General features: G+C 43.9%; 1 protein-coding gene across 2 annotated transcripts in view; it reads left to right on the forward strand.

Annotated features, from left to right (window-relative positions):
• The window catches only part of dnajc10 (DnaJ (Hsp40) homolog, subfamily C, member 10), a 180,212-nt gene that overhangs the window by 109,109 nt on the left and 51,786 nt on the right, over positions 1 to 19,317 (forward strand). For both annotated transcript variants that reach the window (XM_056289401.1, XM_056289402.1), the window contains exons 16-17: positions 2,024 to 2,140; positions 3,185 to 3,286. In XM_056289401.1, the coding sequence (XP_056145376.1) occupies positions 2,024 to 2,140; positions 3,185 to 3,286 (219 nt within the window). The remainder of the gene's footprint in view (positions 1 to 2,023; positions 2,141 to 3,184; positions 3,287 to 19,317) is intronic.

A 19,317-nucleotide genomic window follows, 5' to 3' on the forward strand; every position in this document is an offset into this window, starting at 1 on the left:
ATATATTTATTGGATACGAACATATTTATACATATATGTATTGTATACAAACATGTTTATTTATGTGTTGGATACATACATTTATTTATTTATTGATTGAAACATTTATTTATTTATTGGGTACAAACATATATTTAGCACTCATGCTAGAGGCTCTTATGTACTTAGGTGCAACAAGATGCATCTTACTCTCTACTCTCACTCAAAAGTACTCATCCACTTCTTATCACACGAGGAAAATTAAAGGGAAAATTCACCTGTTCTCCTCAGTAATGCTCTTTACAGGACACCACCATGTCTGTCTACTTAGTCTGTGTCAGTGAGGAGCGTAAATGGACGATGTACTCACCAATGATGACAGTGATTTGACTACAATGTGAAATACATGCCTTTTCTCTTCCTGATTCTGGGTCACGCCACCAAGGGGGAGGAAGGCGTAGTGGACAGGAGTCGAACTTCAACCAGACTGCTTTATTTAGATTGTGGCAATTTTAAAAAGTGCAACAAAAAAACAGATATAGTCAGCCAAGATGTGGCAGCAGAGGACATGATGGGTGAGGACATATTTTTGGATATTTTGGCACACTGTACAGATGTGCTTGTATGAGTCAGAGTACACTGAAGAGGACTTAGTGAAATGGAGTGACAGGACCAGCGGCTGTCTGTGTTACAGTGGTGGTTTACAGTGACTGGGGGTAGACCTGTAAAATAGTCCACCATTGACTACTGGCGTACTCCCTCTATGTGTTCTGACGAATTTCAATGAGGGCAATTTCTATTGGATGAAAAAGAAAACCCAGTTTTTGTTACAAACCATGACAGTGGATAGTGGGGTTTTTGAGACTTTTTTCAATATATCCGAAGTGAACTCGAAAAGGCAACCTAAGTCAGCAGGTTGGAGATGGCTGGTGACCACCAGTATAGTAGTAGTAGTATAGTATAGTGTAGTATAGTATAGTACTGTAGTTTAGTATAGCATAGCATAGCATAGTTATAGTATAGTATAGTATAGTATAGTATCATCATGTTAGTCAAGGACGTGTGATCATTTTCTTGACCATCCAGCTGTCTAAAGGGATTATACTGTGTAACTGTGTTTGGAATGTAACATTGTCATCGCATCGTAATAACACTCGGGTAGCAGAGTGCTGCCCTGGCTTTGGAGGAGTTCGATCTCAGACCACAACATTCACAATGAATTCTGGGTATTGTACGAATGGCTGAACTGAGCCAGAACTCTACTGTAAAAGCATTTTCCCAGCTAATATTGGGCGTATTTGAAGTGTTTTACGTCTATAAATCAGGTAACAGTCAAGATTGAGAAAGCATCCACAGTAATACAGCAAAATGTCCCTTCACACTCATCCTCAGACAGCAGTTGACTGTTGTTCGTAGGTGCCTACTCAATATTTCAAGTGCTCACTATCAAGAAATCTGTGCCCTGGGTCTAGATTCAATTTTTCAAATGTGATTACACAAATGCATGCTATTAATAATTCTCAACATCGTACTTCATCCTAGCGAGGGTGAAGACTCACTTCAGGATGTTTAGAGAGCAGGCTTGGCTGTTTGACCTTACTGGGCTGAATCCTGTTTGCATTACAGGTGGGGTTTAGATACTGTTTAACCCTGAAATTCAAAAGTCACATGCACAGGTGGAGTAGGTGATATAATGTAGGATAGGAGTGTTTTATGTCTAATTATTGAGTTTTTCTCTTTCTTGATCCTTTTTTCTTCTGCTGTGAAAGCTAATATGACATTCCTGTTTAAATGTGTTGCAAGTCTCTATAAATGAACAGTCCAAGCTGTGTAGGTTTTAGGAAAGCCAGTATCCAGCTCTATGGGCAGACAGATTACAGCTACACTTGTTATAGTTATATATATATATATATATATATATATATATATATATATATATATATATATATATATATATATATATGTGTGTGTGTGTGTGTGTGTGTGTGTGTGTGTGTGTGTGTATAGTATTGTTATAGTATACATTTGTTGTGGTTGTGTGCAGTGGTGTCCTCCATGCCGTGCGTTACTCCCCGAGCTGAGGAAAGCTTCCATCCAACTGGCCGGCCAGATGAAGTTCGGAACTCTAGACTGTACCATTCACCATGACCTTTGCACTAAGGTAAATATATCTACAGACTACCTGGACTGTACTTTACACATGAGGTCTTTACCAAAGTAAATATAGCCATGAACTACCTGGACAACATCATTCAACACATCTCTATCAGAATAAATAGATATTCCAAATACCTCTAACATATCCTTCCCCATGACTTTTATCTGTTATCATTATGCTTCTAGGATTAGCACATCTGTCCATCATCTATGTGGTCATTTGTAATGTAACGCCCAAGCAGCAGAGTCTTCCTGACTCTCTTATACTGCTGTCACACCAGAACTGGCTAGCTTAAACTTCCTTGCGTGCTTTGACAAAGAATTGGTCCGGCTGGAAACTTTGCTGAGTTCTAGCTCCAGTACTAGTGATTCCATAGGTAGCTAGTGAGCATACTGACTTGAAAGCAAACGAAGGGCTTGGCCTCATTTCTCATTGGGAGAAGTAGGGGAGCAGCTTACAGGGTACCGATGAAAACTGTACAGTCCGCTGTGGCAACCCCTGAGAAACAGAACAAGCTGGAAGAAGAAGAACAACTGTGGCCAAGAAGAAATGGTTGTAGTTTTATCCTAATCAGCAAAAATTAGCATTCCCCCATTTGGAATGATGTCAGTAGGGGTCAGTCCCACCACTCTCTCCTATTGCTTGGTCCTCACTGTTTCACAAGTTGAGCCACACTGGCCTTGAAATGAGGGGACATTTCCTTGCAAGCGATTGCATTTAATGCACTATTTTAAAAGGAATGAGCAGTTTCTTACATTTGTGTGACCGCATCATTAGTCTTTCAGTGTGGCGTCTCTAACCAGTCTCTTGCAAGTCTGCCCCCTCCCATCTGTTGATCTTTTCTCTCCTCTTCTCAGTCTTGTTACTTCCTCTTTCCTTGACTCTGCTCCCCCATTCCTACACTGACACTGGAAACAGCTTGTTATTCATCAATGCAGCATGCAGGCCTGCCACCACAACTGTCAACTGGTAACTTCTCTCTCCCTCTCTTTCTCTCCCTCTTTCTCCCTCTCTCTCTCGCTCTCTTTCTCTCTCTCTCTCTCTTAGTATAATATTAAGGCTTTTCCTACAACCAAAGTATTCAATCGTTCATCTGTCCATGAATATGAAGGACACCACTCAGCTGACGGCATCCTGGAGTTTATACAGGTAACAAACACACTAAACGTTTGACTAATAGTAAATGTGGTTGTCCTCTGAGCCACCAACTTTCAAAATTTGTTTGCAAGGATCCCTCTTGGTTTGCCTAGATTTTGTATGTTGCTCTTAAAAAGGTTGGTGTTAACGACTGCTAGTGTATGGATGATGGAAAGGTATTACTTTAGAAACAAGCAGCTGCTTTTGGAATGATTGTCTCAAGTTTCCAATTTTGTTTTTGTTCTCATTGTTACCAATTCATGGTTGTATCAAGTTCATTTGTATAGTCCTAAAAGATAATAAAAAAATGTATGTGTACAGAACCTTTCCTAAAAATTGTACAAAATGCTTTTAGCATAAAACAATGGACATGCAACCTGCAGGAATAAGATTATGACAATAAAACAAGTCAAGTCAGTTTTATTTGTATAGCCCAATATCACAAATTACAGATTTGCTTCATGGGGCTTAACAGCAACACAACATCCTGTCTTTAGACCCTTGCATCGGATAAAGAGCAACTCCCTAAAAAAACCTTTAGCAGGGAGAAAAAAGAAGGAGAAACCTCAGGGAGAGCAACAGAGGAGGATCTCTCTCCCAAGGCGGACAACGTACAATGATGTTGTGTTTACACAACTTACACAATACAACACTGAAAGAGGATACCACAATTATAATGGAATTATAAGATATATGAGGAATATGCCCCGAGAATCGTCACCTTAACGTGGTGGAGGGGTTTGTGTGTCCCAGTGATCCTGGGAGCTGTGTTGTCGGGGGCAATAGCTCCTGGTAGGGTGTCCCAGGGGAGGGTCAAGACTAAGAGTGATTCCCTAGAAACCCAATTAAATTACAACAGCAGAGCTACAGCACCTCACCCAGAAAAGGGAAACTGGGGCCCCCTCGTGGTACCAGACCTGGGAAGGGAGCTCGCCGGCGAGTGTCTGGTGGCCGGACCTTGTCCCATGGGGCCTGGTTGAGTTCAGCCCGAAAAAGCAACATGGAGCCACCACCCCGTGGACCCACCACCTGCGGAGATGAGTATTGGGATAGGGTGGCAGGCAATGGTGGGGACCGGGGTGTGCCGACTGCTGGCATCGCAGACTGGTGCTCAGGACGTGGAATGTCACCTCTCTGCCATGGAAGGAACCTGAGCTAGTGCTGGAGGTAGAGTGGTACCAACTAGATATAGTTGAGCTCACTTCCACCCATTGCATGGGCCCTGGTACCAAACTCCTGGAGAGGGGCGGGACTCTTTACTTTTCTGGAGTTGGCCAAGGTGACAGGCACTGGGCAGGTGTGGAGATACTCACAAGTCCCCGGTTGAGCGCCACCGTGTTGGAGTTCTCTACAGGGAATGAGAGGGTCGCCTCTATACGACTGCGAGTCACTGCGGGGAAGGCTCTGACTGTTGTGTGTGCTTATGCACTAAATAGCAGTTTGGAGTATCTGGCCTTCTTGGAGTCTCTGGGTGTTGTCCTGGATAGGGTTCCACCAGGGGACTCTATAGTTCTTCTGGGAGACTTCAACGCTCACGTGGGCAACGATGGAGAAACCTGGAGGGTCGTGATTGGGAGGAACAGCCTCCTCGATCGGAACTCGAGCGGTGCCTTGTTATTGGACTTCTGTGCGAGTCATGGATTGCCCATAACAAACACCATGTTTGAACATAAGATAGTTCATAAGTATACATGGTACCAGAACACCTTAGGCCGAAGATCAATGACAGACTTTGTGGTCGTATCATCAGCTCTGCAGCTGTATGTTTTGGACACATGGGTGAAGAGAGGAGCAGAGCTGTTAACTGATCACCACCTGGTGGTGAGTTGCATCAGATGGCGGGGAAGGCTGCCGGACAGACCTGGCAAACCCAAACATGTAACGTCTGGCGAGGGCCCCTGTCCATGAGGTCTTCAACTCCCACCTCCGGAAGAAGTTCTCGTGTATCCAGAGGGAGGCTGGGGATGGAAGAGTGGGGTAACTGGCCAAGTACAATTGGAGAGAAAAAAAAGGGGGGTGGGATACTCATCGAAGGAAAGGCTGGGATCAAACATAACAAAAAGATTTTTGGCTGCCACACTTTGTGAAGTTGGTGTGTGTGTCTAGCGGGAGCCAGGGCCAACGACCAGTATCTCAGTTTTTTCCAAATTTAAAAGCAGGAAATTTAGTGACATCCAGGTTTTCACAGCAGCCAAGTAGGCCTCTAAATTAGTCATTTGAGTACAATTGTCAGCCCTTACAGGCAGCCACAGCTGAGTATCATCAGCATAGCAATGGAAATTTATTCCATGACTGCCTATAATTTGGCCAAGAGGTGAAATATGAAGATAGAAAAGTAGAGGGCCAATAACTGAGCCCTGAGGTATACCATATTTAACATCAGAGAATTTCGATGTATGAAAATGGTAACAGAAAAACTGAATCAAAGCACTAGAAATAAAGCAGTTAAGAAATAAAGCAATTAAAATCACATCGATTACATAAGAAAACAGGGTGAAATGGAAAAGTGGACTCTGGTAAAGTACTGAATGCTGAAGCATATGAATCATCCTCCCCAAGCATCACAGAACGCTGTGCCATTCAGCATTGCCAACAAAATGTCAGAGTTCTCAACCACACAGCAGACAGACACATCACTTACACAGACAGAGAACAGAGTGAGGATTGTGTCTAGCAGGAGATCTTACAAATGGTCTAGAAGCAATCATGAAGAAGAAAAAAAAACATAAGACCGATAAGAGTCTACATGGAGTCCAAAGTCCATGTCAACGAGATCAGAGGATGCACGAGATCATTTTTATTTAAAAGACTCTACAGAATAAGCCTCTCTCCTATCATTAGGCAGACCAATCCCAAAGAAAGGGCAGCACTCCAGTGAGGGTGGTCCTGTGATTGTGTATTCATGTGTGCGTGACTGTCTGTCTGTCTTGTCTCTTTTTGTCTTGTCTTGTGTGTGTGTGTGTGCGTGCACGTGTGTCTTTCTTTCAAGATGGCATCGTGGATGGTAGCCTCGGTTCTGCGCTCTTTTGTACTTTTCTGTTTTTGTTTATTTGTTTGGTTTCCAGGGCCCACTCACTGATCACATACAGCAGGGAAGAACTTTTAAGCCTCAACAGACTTTTTTACCGACTTTACTGAACGTTTTTTTCCCCCTTTTTCTCCCCAACTGTACTTGGCCAATTACCCCACTCTTTCGAGCCATCCCAGTTGCTGCTCCACCCCCTCTTGCTGATCCAGGGAGGGCTGCAGACTACCACGTCTTCTCTGATACATGTGGAGTCGCCAGCCGCTTCTTTTCACCTGACAGTGAGGAGTTTCACCAGGGGGACGTAGCACGTGGGAGGATCACGCTATTCCCCCCGGTTCCCCCTTCCACCTGAACAGGCACCCTGACCGACCAGAGGAGGCACTAGTGCAGTGACCAGGACATATACCCACATCCGGTTTCCCACCCACAGACACGGCCAATTGTGTCTGTAGGGACGCGCGACCAAGCCAGAGGTAACACAGGGATTTGAACCGAAGATCCCTGTGCTGGTAGGCAATGGAATAGACCGCTGTGCTACCCGGACGCCTTACTGAAAGTTTTAATGAAAGTCTTGCCGAGCTTTTGGCTGGTGCAGCTCTGATGAAGACGCCAGCAGGGTAAGCACTAATTAAACTGCGGCAGCGGGTATCTAGAACCATGCTACCATCTATTCACCTGGCGAATGTCTGCTCTCTGACCAACAAGGTGGACAAATTCGTACTCATATATGGAAAAAACTCGGACTTTTCCAGATCGGCCACCCTGTGTGTAATGATATGTGCCCACTGGGCCAGTAGGTGGCAGTATTGGTATCTCTTGTTTATTGTAGAGGGTTAAGGTTAATGTGCAGAACGTTCTAGGATCAGAACGTGACAGCCATGGAACAGAACAGAAGTGATTAAATACACAGAGACAATATTTACTTTTCAGCTTGATTCATAACATAACAGAACATTACATTCCTGGGTTCAAGCCCCGAGTTAGTCCAACCTTGGGGATCGTCCCGGGTCCTCCTGTGTGGAGTTTGCATGTTCTCCCTGTGTCTGCGTGGGTTTCCTCCGGGGGATCCGGTTTCCTCCCACAGTCCAAAGACATGTAGGTCAGGTGAATCAGCCATACTAAATTGTCCCTAGGTATGAATGTGTGTGTGTATGTCGGCCATGTGTGACAGTCTGGCGGCCTGTCCAGGGTGTCTCCCCACCTGCTGCCCAATGACTGCTGGGTTAGGCTCCAGCATCCCCGCGACCCTGAGAGCAGGATAAGCGGTTTGGAAAATGGAATGGAATGGAGAACATTACATCGTACCAGGAGTGAACCAGACAGAAAATGGATGCGATAAAACCACCGGGGACTTTAAAGTTAACTGGAAATGTAGACGTGAACTGGATAAATTTCAAGCAGCAGTTCAAGCTGTATGTCGCGGCTATAGGGGTGACGGGCGTCAAATGAGCGAAAGACCGCCATGTTGCTCACCATCACTAGAGCTGATGCACTGGAGGTGTACAACACATTCACATTTGCAAACGCGGTAGACAAAAACAAGCTGGACGAAGTCATCCAGAAATTCGAAGAACACTGCCTGTCGAAAAAGGATGAGACTTACGAGAGGTATGTGTTTAGATTGCGGATGCAACGCGAAGGAGAGGCTTTTGATAGTTTTCTGACAGACCTTAAGCTAAAGGCTAGTACCTGTAACCTCAATGCACTGAACGAATCATTGATTCGTGATCAAATTGTGTTCAGCACATGTGACAAGAAAGTCAGAGAAGGATTGTTAAGAGAATCAGAACTCACTTCCCTCCACCAAACCATCCCTCAACAGAGGAGGAGGTCTGCGACACCACCTATCTCCCACTTACAATGCCGTCCTTTCATCTCTACCCAGGAGACTAAAGAAGCCTAGCCTCCAAGAACAACAGTCGGTCACTAACGGCTCCAACCACTCTCATGACCACTGAACAATGAAGTCGAAACTAACACCCCCAACCACCGTCGCTGCTAAACAAATGCAAATCAATAGCTCCGATAACGACGGGCGCGGCCAAACATCGGTACACAAAAGAGCCACTCATACCTGTGGCTCTGTTAGCGACGGGCGTTGATAAACATCGGATCACAAAGAGCTATGGACATCAATAGCTCTGACAACGACTCCTAGAGGATAAATTCTGAGTCTCATCACCAGCCAGTCAGACTAGCTTGGTCTCGTCAGAAAGGCACGAACTGAGGAAGCCTCTTGGATGAGAGGCGAAACGTCTTCACGGATATATACCAAGTCCAGTCGCACTTGATTCAACTCCTTTGGATGATGAGGACAGTGATTCACTGAGTGATTCATTTTTAGTGAATATGGTTTTTTGTGACTCTGAAAAAAGTGTGCAGCCAACAAAGAGTATTGTTGTTGGCATCTCTCGTGTCTGAGGATCCTTTCCAAGAGATTAAGGTGTGTGCTTGAAACGAAAATGGCTTGACAGTCCAAGGTGAGAATAGAAGAGACTGGAACAGCGTGGACAGGGGATAGTAGGGGGTGGACCCATTCCTCTGGCTCTCTGTTCTTGGCGGATTTTTTGGCGGCAGCACTTTTCTTCTGCATGCATTCGTTTGTCAGTTTTGGCCTTGATGGAACCAGCCAGTCAGGCAGCTCTCCAGTGCTTTCGATTTTCCGCTACTTTTTCCCAGTTATTAGGGTCAATGTTGAAGGTGATCAGCGTTCCCTTGATACAGTCCTTGTAGCGTTTTTTTGAGAGCTTCTCTTTTTCTTTGACCTTCAGTCAGTTCGGAGTATAGAATTTGTTTCAGGAGTTTGTTGTTTGGCATCCTCTGGATGTAGCCAAGCCACTGCAGCTGGTGATGTTCAGTTGTTGTCTCGATGGAAAGGAGATCGGCTCTTTTGAGAAATTGATTGTTGGTGACCCGTTCTTGCCAGGAAATTCACAGTAAACCTGTACTGAAAAGAAGTATTAAATATATTGTTTAATGTTTAAATGACTAGGTGTGGCAATAGCTTAATGCGACTTACCCGTTTGTTATTTTGCCTGAAAAGGAAAGTGTTAAAAATGTGGTGTAATGTTTAGATGACTAAGTTTGGTTATAACTTAACAGTCTCTAGAATTTATACTTACATTGTATTTTTATTCTTCTTATTCTTTTTATTAACTTCAAAGGAAGGAGGATGTACTGATGTGCCCACTGGGCCAGTAGGTGGCAGTATTGGTATATAGTGTTTATTGTAGAGGGTTAAGGTTCATGCACAGAACGTTCTAGGATCAGAACATGTGACAGCCATGGAGCAGACAAGACGTGATTAAATACACAGAGACAAGATTTACTTTTGAGCTTGATTTATTACATAACAGAACATTACACTGTGCCTCACTGAAACCTGGCTTATTGATCATGTACTAGACAGTACACTTCATCTGTCGCAGTTCCAACTCCTCCAAGTGGACCACGAAACTGAGCTATCATGAAAAGAAATGGGGTGGTGGCATATGCTTCTACATAAACAAAGGTTGGTGTACGGATGTCACAGTATTGAAGAAATCATGCAGCCCTCACTTAGAGACCTTTTTCATTGACCGTAAACCATTCTATTCACAGCGGGAATTTTCATCATTTATTCTGATCGGTGTCTATATCCCACCCCAGGCCCATGTTAAATAGGCGTTAAAACACCTGCTGATCAAATTACAAACATTGAGCACAAATATCTAGACTCCCTGCTCATTATCTTTGGCGATTTTAACAGAACAAACCTCAACCATGAACTGCCAAAATACAGACAGCATGTGTTTTGTACCAATACTGCCACCTAATGGCTCGGTGGGCACATATCACTATATCCTCCTTCCTTTGAAGTTAATACAAAAATAAGAATAAGAATACAAGGTAAGTATAAAGCCTAGAGCCTGTTAATGTCCCACCAGAGACAAAAGCACTCTGGATCATTGCTACACAATATTAATAGACACCTATCGCTTTGTCCCCCGTGCAGCCCTGGGCCTCTCTGATCACTGTCTGATTCGTCTTATCCCAATCTACAGGTAGAAACTAAACTCTGCAAAGCCTGTGGTTGAAACTGAGAGTGACTTCCGCTTCCGGTGTGGGAAGATGGCGGCGCAAATTAATGTTTGTAGCAGCCTCGCCCAGTGCCAATGTGGGAAGATGGTGGCGCGAATTCACATTTGCGCCGGCCTCACCCAGTACTGTCCATGCGGTGTCTTTGTCCACGTCTGTGTCTAAGTTTGTCTTCGTTTGATGGCTGGGAGAGCTTGGTCTGCTGCGTCCTGTGGGCCCAGATACCACGGCCCTGAACAGAGCTGCACCCGACGGGTAATGCCAAGGGCGGTCTAACAGGACACGGAAGCAGGGTAGGCTAAGCTAACTGCTAGTCCATGCAGACCAGCAGTTCCAATAACACTGAGGGCGGTTTGGCAGTGGCCTCGCCTAGCGTTGACTGTGTTTTAGTGTCATCGTATGTAGTGCAGGGAGGTGTGTCGGAGGTATCTGGCTGGGAGAGCTGGTATTGGATTGGCTGGGGGATCCTGCTCTGCTGCATCCAGTGGGACCAGAGACCACGGCCCTGCCTGGAGCTGCACCCAAGGAGGAAATACCGAGGGCGGTCTGACAGGACGCAGAAGTGGTGCGAGCTAAGCTAACTGCTAGCCCATGCAGACCGGCAGTTCTGACAGTCATCCTGGCTGGCGTTCGTTCTCTGGACAGTGGAATTTTTTGGACTGTGTTGCACTGAGTGGACTGTGTTGTTAACTGTTTGTGGTGGGTTTTTTTTTGTTGTTGCTTTCTTTCTGTTTTTGGTAGTGTTGTTTTTGGGAAATTTGGGATGTGTGTTTTTGTCTTTTGTGTCACACTGCTGTGGGCTGGGGGAAACTGAATTTTGTTTCTTTTAGAAATAACTTTTTTTCTGAGTCAAAACTGGAGCTCTAGGCCTGCCCTACAGTCAGTCCAGGCAGACTATACTGACTGGAGTGTTTTTGAGGCTGCATCTACAGACTTGGGTGAACTTACTGACACTGTGACATCTTACATCAGGTTTTGTGAAGATGTGTGTGCCCACCAAAACCTTCTATACCTTCAACAACAATAAGCCCTGGTTCACAGCAAAACTCAGGCAGCTTCGTCAGGCCAAAGAGAAGCCTACAGGAGTGGAGATAGGATTCGGTACAACAAAGCCAGAAACACACTCACACAGGAGATCAGAGTGGCAAAAACTCTGACCTGCTTTTCAACTCTGAAAAGTTGAAAAACAGATTTTGTGCCAATGACCCAGCATCAGTCTGGAGAGGGTTAGGGTTAGTCTGTGCTGAAGAGCTGGCCCCCATTTTCACACTGATCTTCAACAGCTCACTGAATCGGAATCAGAATCAAGTTTATTGACATTCCATGTTGTAGGTTTACACCTACATGGAATGTGACTGGTTTCGTGGCTCTCAGTGTACTTAACATAGAATAACAACACTACAACACAACAATCTTCACATATATACTGTGAAGGCACCATTAGTGCTGAAAGGTACGTACAGGTTTTGGAGCAACATGTGCTGCCATCCAAACGACGTCTTTTTGAGGGACGTCCCTGCTTATTTCAGCAAGACAATGCCAAGCCACATTCTGCACGTGTTACACCAGCGGGGCTTCGTAGTAAAAGAGTGCGGGTACTGGACTGGCCTGCCTGCAGTCCAGACCTGTCTCCCATTGAACATGTGTGGCACATTATGAAGCGCAAAATACGACAACGGAGACCCCGGACTGTTGAGCAACTGAAGTCGTATATCAAGCAAGAATGGGAAAGGATTCCACCTACAAAGCTTCAACAGTTAGTGTCCTCAGTTCTTACGCTTATTGAGTGTTGTTAAAAGGAAAGGTGGTGTAACACAGTGGTGAACATGCCCCTGTCCCAGCTGCTTTGGAACGTGTTGCAGGCATCAAATTCAAAATGAGGGAATATTTGCAAAACAAAGTTTATCAGTTTGAACATTACATATCTTGTCTTTGTAGTGTATTCAGTTGAATATAGGTGGAAAAGGATTTGCACATCATTGTATTCTGTTTTTATTTACGTTTTACACAACGTCCCAACTTCATTGGAATTGGGGTTTGTATAATCTATAATATTCTTTAATATTATCTAATATTCTATAATCAAAAATATTGTCTAATATTCTCTAACATTCTATAATATTCGACGACTGCATTTGGACGATGTGTTGGCATTAACGTCATGGACGTAGTTGCAAAACCATACACCACAGCAGCGCTGTGGCACGTTGTGGTTTAAAGCCAGGTGAAAAAGGAGAGCCCAATAACTTGGAGGAGGCGATTTGTCGGATTTGCAGCAAAAATAGAGTGGCGGTCAAAAGCACTACTACCACAAATTTAAAGAAAATAAAAAATCTACGGATCCACCACCCCACCCAATTTGCCAAACTTGGAAAGACAGCCACCACTGCAGTTCCATCCCTGCAGTTGGCTGTTCTTGAAGCTTTCGGATGCGTATCTAAATATAAACGTGGTAGTACCAGATGGCGCACGTTAACAGGCAGTGTAATGCGGCATATAGCCAAAGAGATGCAACCGTTCAATACAGTTGAAAAGCCAGCATTTAAAGAAAAGCTGCAAAACTGTGACAAGCAGTACAAATTACCAGGAAGAACGTACATCTCCAAACCTGCAGTTCCCACAAGATGGAAGAACGTACATCTCCAAACCTGCAGTTCCCACAAGATGGAAGAACGTACATCTCCAAACCTGCAGTCCCCACAAGATGGAAGAACATACATCTCCAAACCTGCAGTCCCCAATTAACACAGCCAGGTGAAAGATGACATCATCAAGGATTTAACAGAAACGGACTTTTACTCAGCCTCTACAGACATGTGGTCAAGCTCAAATATGACCCCATACATGAGCTTAACAATACATTACCTCGCCACTGACTGGACTCTCCAGTCGAAGTGTTGAGACACAAGATGCACACCAGAGAACCACACAGCTGACACACCTGCAGGAGCTTAACAATACATGACCTCGCCACTGACCGGACTCTCCAGTCGAAGTGTTGAGACACAGGATGTACACCAGAGAACCACACAGCTGACACACCTGCAGGAGGCCTTCCGTCTGCTTCAGCAGACCGGGCAGTAGATGAGCATCAACACAGATAATGGTTCTGAAATTGTGGCTGTGCATCAACACGGATAATGGTTCTGACATTGTGGCTGTGCATCACCACGGATAATGGTTCTGACACTGTGGCTGTGCATCACCACAGTTCAAACCAAATAAATTTTATTTGTATAGCCCAATATCACAAATTACAAATTTGCCTCAGTGGGCTTAACAGCAACACAACGTCTTGTCCTTAGACCCTCTCATCAGATAAGGAACAACTCCCTAAAAAAAACTTTTAACAAGGAGAAAAAATAGGAAGAAACCTCAGGGAGAGCAACAGAGGAGGGATCTCTCTCCCAAGACGGACAGCGTGCAATAGATGTTGTGTTTACGCAATTTACCTAATACATCATTGAAAGAGGATAACAGAATTATAATAGACTTATAAAATTTATGAAGAATATGATGCACAGGATGTCAAGCAGTGTCCAGACGCCATCGGAACAGTCCAGGACCCAAGCCACGTGACCAGCATCATCATGTAAAAATTTTTTATGTGAGGAGCGGAATGGCAGGCAGCGTCCAAGTGGCAACCACCATCACCACGGAGACCTGGGAGGAGAACCGACTGCAAGTGCAAACAAGGGAGACTCACATGACACCATTCAAACACAGAAAAAAGAGAAAGGAGAAGACATCATTCAGAGAGAGAGAAAAGACATGTTAGCGAAGAGAACAGTTTGCAATAGTCATTAGCCATAATCAATTAAGTCATCAACTAGTGATAATCTATACTCTATAATCCCGTCGGCAGAACAGTGGTTGGTAAATTCATTGAGACAGAAAACCAACCCGCCATGTAGTACAGGTGGTGAAGCACTCAATTTAAAGGCAACTAATTGTAAGCTAAGGCAAAAAGATGAGTTTTAAGTTTGGCTTTAAAGGACTCAACAGACTCCGATTGTCTGACAGCAGCAGGCAGTTTATTCCACAAAAATGGAGCCCGATAGGAAAAGGCCCTGCCACCAGCTGACTTCTTTTTAACTTTGGGTACACACAGGAGCCCTGTATTTTGAGAACGAAGAGCTCGAGATGGCATGTAAGGTTTAAGGAGATCAGACAGGTAGGATGGAGCAAGCCCATTTAGGATTTTATAAGTCAGCAGAAGCACCTTGTATTCTGATCTAACATGGATAGGGAAGCCAATGAAGGGAGGTAAGAATTGGTGTAATATGGTCAAATTTCCTAGATTTAGTTAGGATTCTAGCTGCAGCATTCTGAACCATCTGAAGACTTTTAGTACTAGAATGTGGCAGACCTGAGAACAGAACATTACAGTAATCAAGTCTGGATGAAACAAATGCCTGTATTAGAGTCTCTACGTCAGCCATGGAGAGAAAAGACCGAATTTTAGCTGTTACGTAAGTGAAAAAAGGCAGTCTTCGTGATTTCTTTAATGTGCTTATCAAAGGAAAGGCTGGAATCAAACGTAACACAAAGATTTTTGGCTGCCATACTTTGTGAAACCACAGAGTTGTCGATTGCAATCGTTAATTGATCAAATTGGTGTCTGTGTCTAGCAGGGCCAATGACCAGCATCTCAGTTTTATCCAAATTTAAAAGCAGAAAATTAAGTGAGATCCAGTTTTTCACAGCAGTCAAGCAGGCCTCTAAGTTAGTCATTTGAGTATGATCATCAGCCCTTATAGGCACATACAGCTGAGTATCATCAGCATAGCAATGGAAATTTATTCCGTAACTGCGTATAATTTGGCCAAGAGGTGTAATGTAAAGAGAGAAAAGTAGAGGGCCAAGAACTGAGCCCTGAGGCACACCATATTTAACGTCAGAAAAGTTTGATATAATATTACTATAGCAGACGCAATGTGTTCTTCCAGATAAGTAGGACTTAAGCCAAGAGAGAGCTAAGACAGAGACACCAAAATTAAAATTTAATCTATCTAATAGTATGCAGTGATCAATGGTGTCAAAGGCTGCACTGAGGTCATGTCGTAGAAGCACAGAAGTGGAATCAGAGTCCATAGCCAGTAAAAGATCGTTCACCACTCTGGTCAGAGCAGTTTCAGTGGAGTGACAGGGCCTGAAAGCCGATTGAAAAGGTTCATATAGATGGTTTTCTTCTATATGGGTTGAAAGTTGTTAATACACAACTCTAGTACTTTAGAGAAGAATGGAAGATTAGAGACTGGCCGATAGTTATTAAGAGATGCTGGATTGAGGTACGGTTTTTTAAGTAGAGGTTTAACCACAGCTGTCTTAAAACTGCTGGGAACAATGCCAGTAGTAAGTGATAAATTAACAATGTCTAGCATTGTAGGTCCAAGAAAAGGCCAGGGGTCTTCAAAAAGTTTTGCTGGTAAGGGATCAAGTAGGCAAGCAGTTGGTTTAGAAGCTGACCCGAACTTAGTCAAAGTATCAAGAGAGATAGTCTCAAAAGCTGTAATAACTGGAACTGTCAGTGACTCATTGTGTAGATATGAATTTAGTATGACAGGATCTGCAGGAGTAGATGGACTTGAAGAACTAATATTGTTTAAGGTCCGCTTAAGAGCACGTGTCTCCTGGGTGTAGGCCTCTTTAGTCACCTAGCTCTGGTAGTGGGAGGTGCAACTGAAACGACGAGACTAGAGAGGGCCACATTTAAGTCACTAGGGAGATTTTCACCAGAGTCATTTACCACAGTGAAAGGAGCCAAGACTTCAGGCAGCTCCTGGCCAAATGCAGCTAGAGTGGAGGGACCGATATGGCGAGTGGCAATTACATCTGTGCTGACATTAACTGGACAGGCCAATAAAACTTCAAATTTGATGAGAAAATGATCTGACACAGCAGATGTGGTTGGTAAGACATTCAGATCAGAAACAGCTATTCCTTTAGATAAAACCAAATCAAGGGTGTTACCACTGCAATGAGTTGACTCTTGACCAGACTGAGTGAACCTAAAAGCATCAACTAGTGCCAGAAAGGCTTTACTTAGAGGATCAGCAGCCTCATTCAGATGCATATTGAAATCACCTGGAATTAGAATCTCATCAGAGTGAGTAACAAGGCCTGAGACAAATTCTCCAAATTCTTCAAGAAATAACGAGTAACAGCCAGGAGGCCGATAGAGTATCACAATTTGGACTGAGCCGGGTCTATTCATGGCTGAGGGAGATGGACCAAGAACAAGAGATTCAAAAGACTGGAATTTAGATTCAAATCTAGAAGTCAGATTGAAAATAGATTTATATATTAAGGCAACACCCCCACCTTGTTTATTTGCCCGAGCTACATGGGCATAAGTATAGTCCGGTGGGGAAGCTTCATTTAAGGGTAGGAAAACATTTGGTTTCAGCCATGTTTCACGTAACCCAATCATATCAAAACTATGTTCAAGAATCAGATCATTTATTAGTAAGGCTTTGGTAGACAGTGATCTGATATTTATGAAACCAAATTTAAGCATCTTGTGGAAGTGATCAGTAGTAGGCAGAGCTTTAGAGCCAGTAATAGGTGAAAGATTAATTGGAATTAGACACCTTGTTGACAGTTTTGGCCACCAACACTTTGGACGATATGTGGTCACATTCTTAATAACATTAGCTGTTTGGTTTTGTAGATTATTAGGTACTTTGTTGCACATCTCACCACTACCAGTGGTAGGAATAATTACTAGATTATTGTGATTCACACATTTAGGAGAGGAGAGCTTGGGAGCAATACAGCAGGGTAGGGAGACAGTCTCAATGTTATAGACCAAGCTATCAGGCTGATAATCTACACTATGAGAAATTCCCTGACTAATCATATTAATTACACTACTTGACTTCACATCCGCACTAGATTTAAACCTAGCAGGCTCTCTAATCACCTGCGACCTGCTGAATGATAAGTCCCTAGTGTCAAACTAAATGTAAACAGCTGTCTATATTGCTAGACAAAAGAGCGGCGCCTTCCCCAATAGGGTGAATGCCGTCCGCTTTCAGCAGGGAAGGGTGGCCCCAGAAGGAAGAACAGTTATCAACGAAGCCGAATCCCTGCTCATTACATTAACGAGCCAGCCAGCGGTTCATTGAGGTGAGCCTACTGTACATCTCATCATTACCCCTCACAGGTAAGGGACCAGAGACAATTAATCGATGCCAACATATCTTTCTGGCAAACTCAAGCATTCTGACTAGGCCGGCTTTTGTGATCTCTGATTGCTTCATCCTAGCATTATTGGTGCCGACATGAATAACAATGTTGCTGAAAGTAGTGGAGCTGTGTGCCTGGGTTCCCTGACTCTCCCTCCGTGATGCCAGCACCCTAAGATTAGCCTCTATGTCGGAGACTCTGGCCCCGGGTAAACGGTGAACCAAGGCTGGCGAAGCTAATCTAACATTGCGGGTAATGGAATCTCCTATCACTAGCGTGCGTTTTTTTTACTCTGTCGGCAGAAGGGGGAGAAGCACGATGGCCGGTAGGACTACCAACAGGGCTGGTGAGTGATGAAAACCGGTTTGCAGTCGGGAGAGGTGACTGCAGACCAGGCCACACGACCGGTGGCTTGCTCTTTCGAGCCTTCCCACGCCGGTAAACAGAGACAAACTCCGCCGCATCTGCCGACGAAGCTGAGCTAGTGCTAACAATAGCAGGTCTGCTGTCAGGCCCGGGGCTACTGAGCTAGTGCTAACAATAGCAGGCCTGCTGTCAGGCCCGGGGCTAAGGCTATCTGGAGTGCCCGTCACATCTAACGTAATCCTAGCCGAAAGCAGCCGCTCTAACTCACGGACACGTCTCTCTAGTAGAGACAACCTGTCTGTAACTACGGAGCAGTCACCACAAACCATCGTTTTAACGAGGCTGCTTTGACTGCGAATGTAGTAGAGCTAACTGCTAAGCTAGGCTAAGCTCAAAGCTAACAAACTGGGAACAGGAAGCTACCTACTAAACACAAGATTCGTATAAGAAAGAAACTAGAGAATCTAGCGATAAGTGAACTGATCACAGAAAATAGCTAAATCCGAACAAAATGAGGAGGTTAGGGCAGATTATAAGGAACTAGTAAAAAAAAAAGCTGTCGATTTCACGAAGCCGCCGCTCACGAAGGTGGAAGCTGGAAACAGCTGGCAGTGATCAGTCAACTCGATGCTCAGATAATGGTTCTGACATTGTGGCTGTGCATTGCCACGGATGATGGTTCTGACACTGTGGCTGCAATAGGCAAACTTGGTTGGCCTTTTTTTTGGTACCTTCCATTTTAATAATTTCTTAGTATATTTCGATAATAGGCTTTGTATATTTAGGTTGTTATGTCATATCTGCCATGTGCACTTTTTGTTGACAAAGTGTAAAAGGCAAACAGAAACTTAATATGTGTTTATTCATGTTCGGTGCCAGTAATATGTGTTTATTCATGTTCGGTGTTAGTAATATTTGTTTATTCATGTTCGGTGCCAGTAATACTTGTTTATTCATGTTCGGTGTTCAGCGCTAGTAATACTTGTTTATTCATGTTCGGGGCCAGTAATATTTGTTTATTCATGTTCGGTGCCAGTAATACTTGTTTATTCATGTTCAGTGTTCAGCGCTAGTAATACTTGTTTATTCATGTTCGGCGCTAGTAATACTTGTTTATTCATGTTCGGTGTTCGGCGCTAGTAATACTTGTTTATTCATGTTCGCTGTCCGGTGTCAGTAATACTTGTTTATTCATGTTCGGTGTCCGGTGTCAGTAATACTTGTTTATTCATGTTCAGTGTTCAGCGCTAGTAATACTTGTTTATTCATGTTCAGCGCTAGTAATACGTGTTTATTCATGTTCAGTGTTCAGCGCTAGTAATACTTGTTTATTCATGTTCGGTGCCAGTAATACTTGTTTATTCATGTTCGGTGTTCGGCG

The sequence above is a fragment of the Lampris incognitus genome, chromosome 11 (genome assembly GCF_029633865.1).
Source record: "Lampris incognitus isolate fLamInc1 chromosome 11, fLamInc1.hap2, whole genome shotgun sequence".
In the NCBI taxonomy this organism is placed as follows: Eukaryota; Metazoa; Chordata; class Actinopteri; order Lampriformes; family Lampridae; genus Lampris; species Lampris incognitus.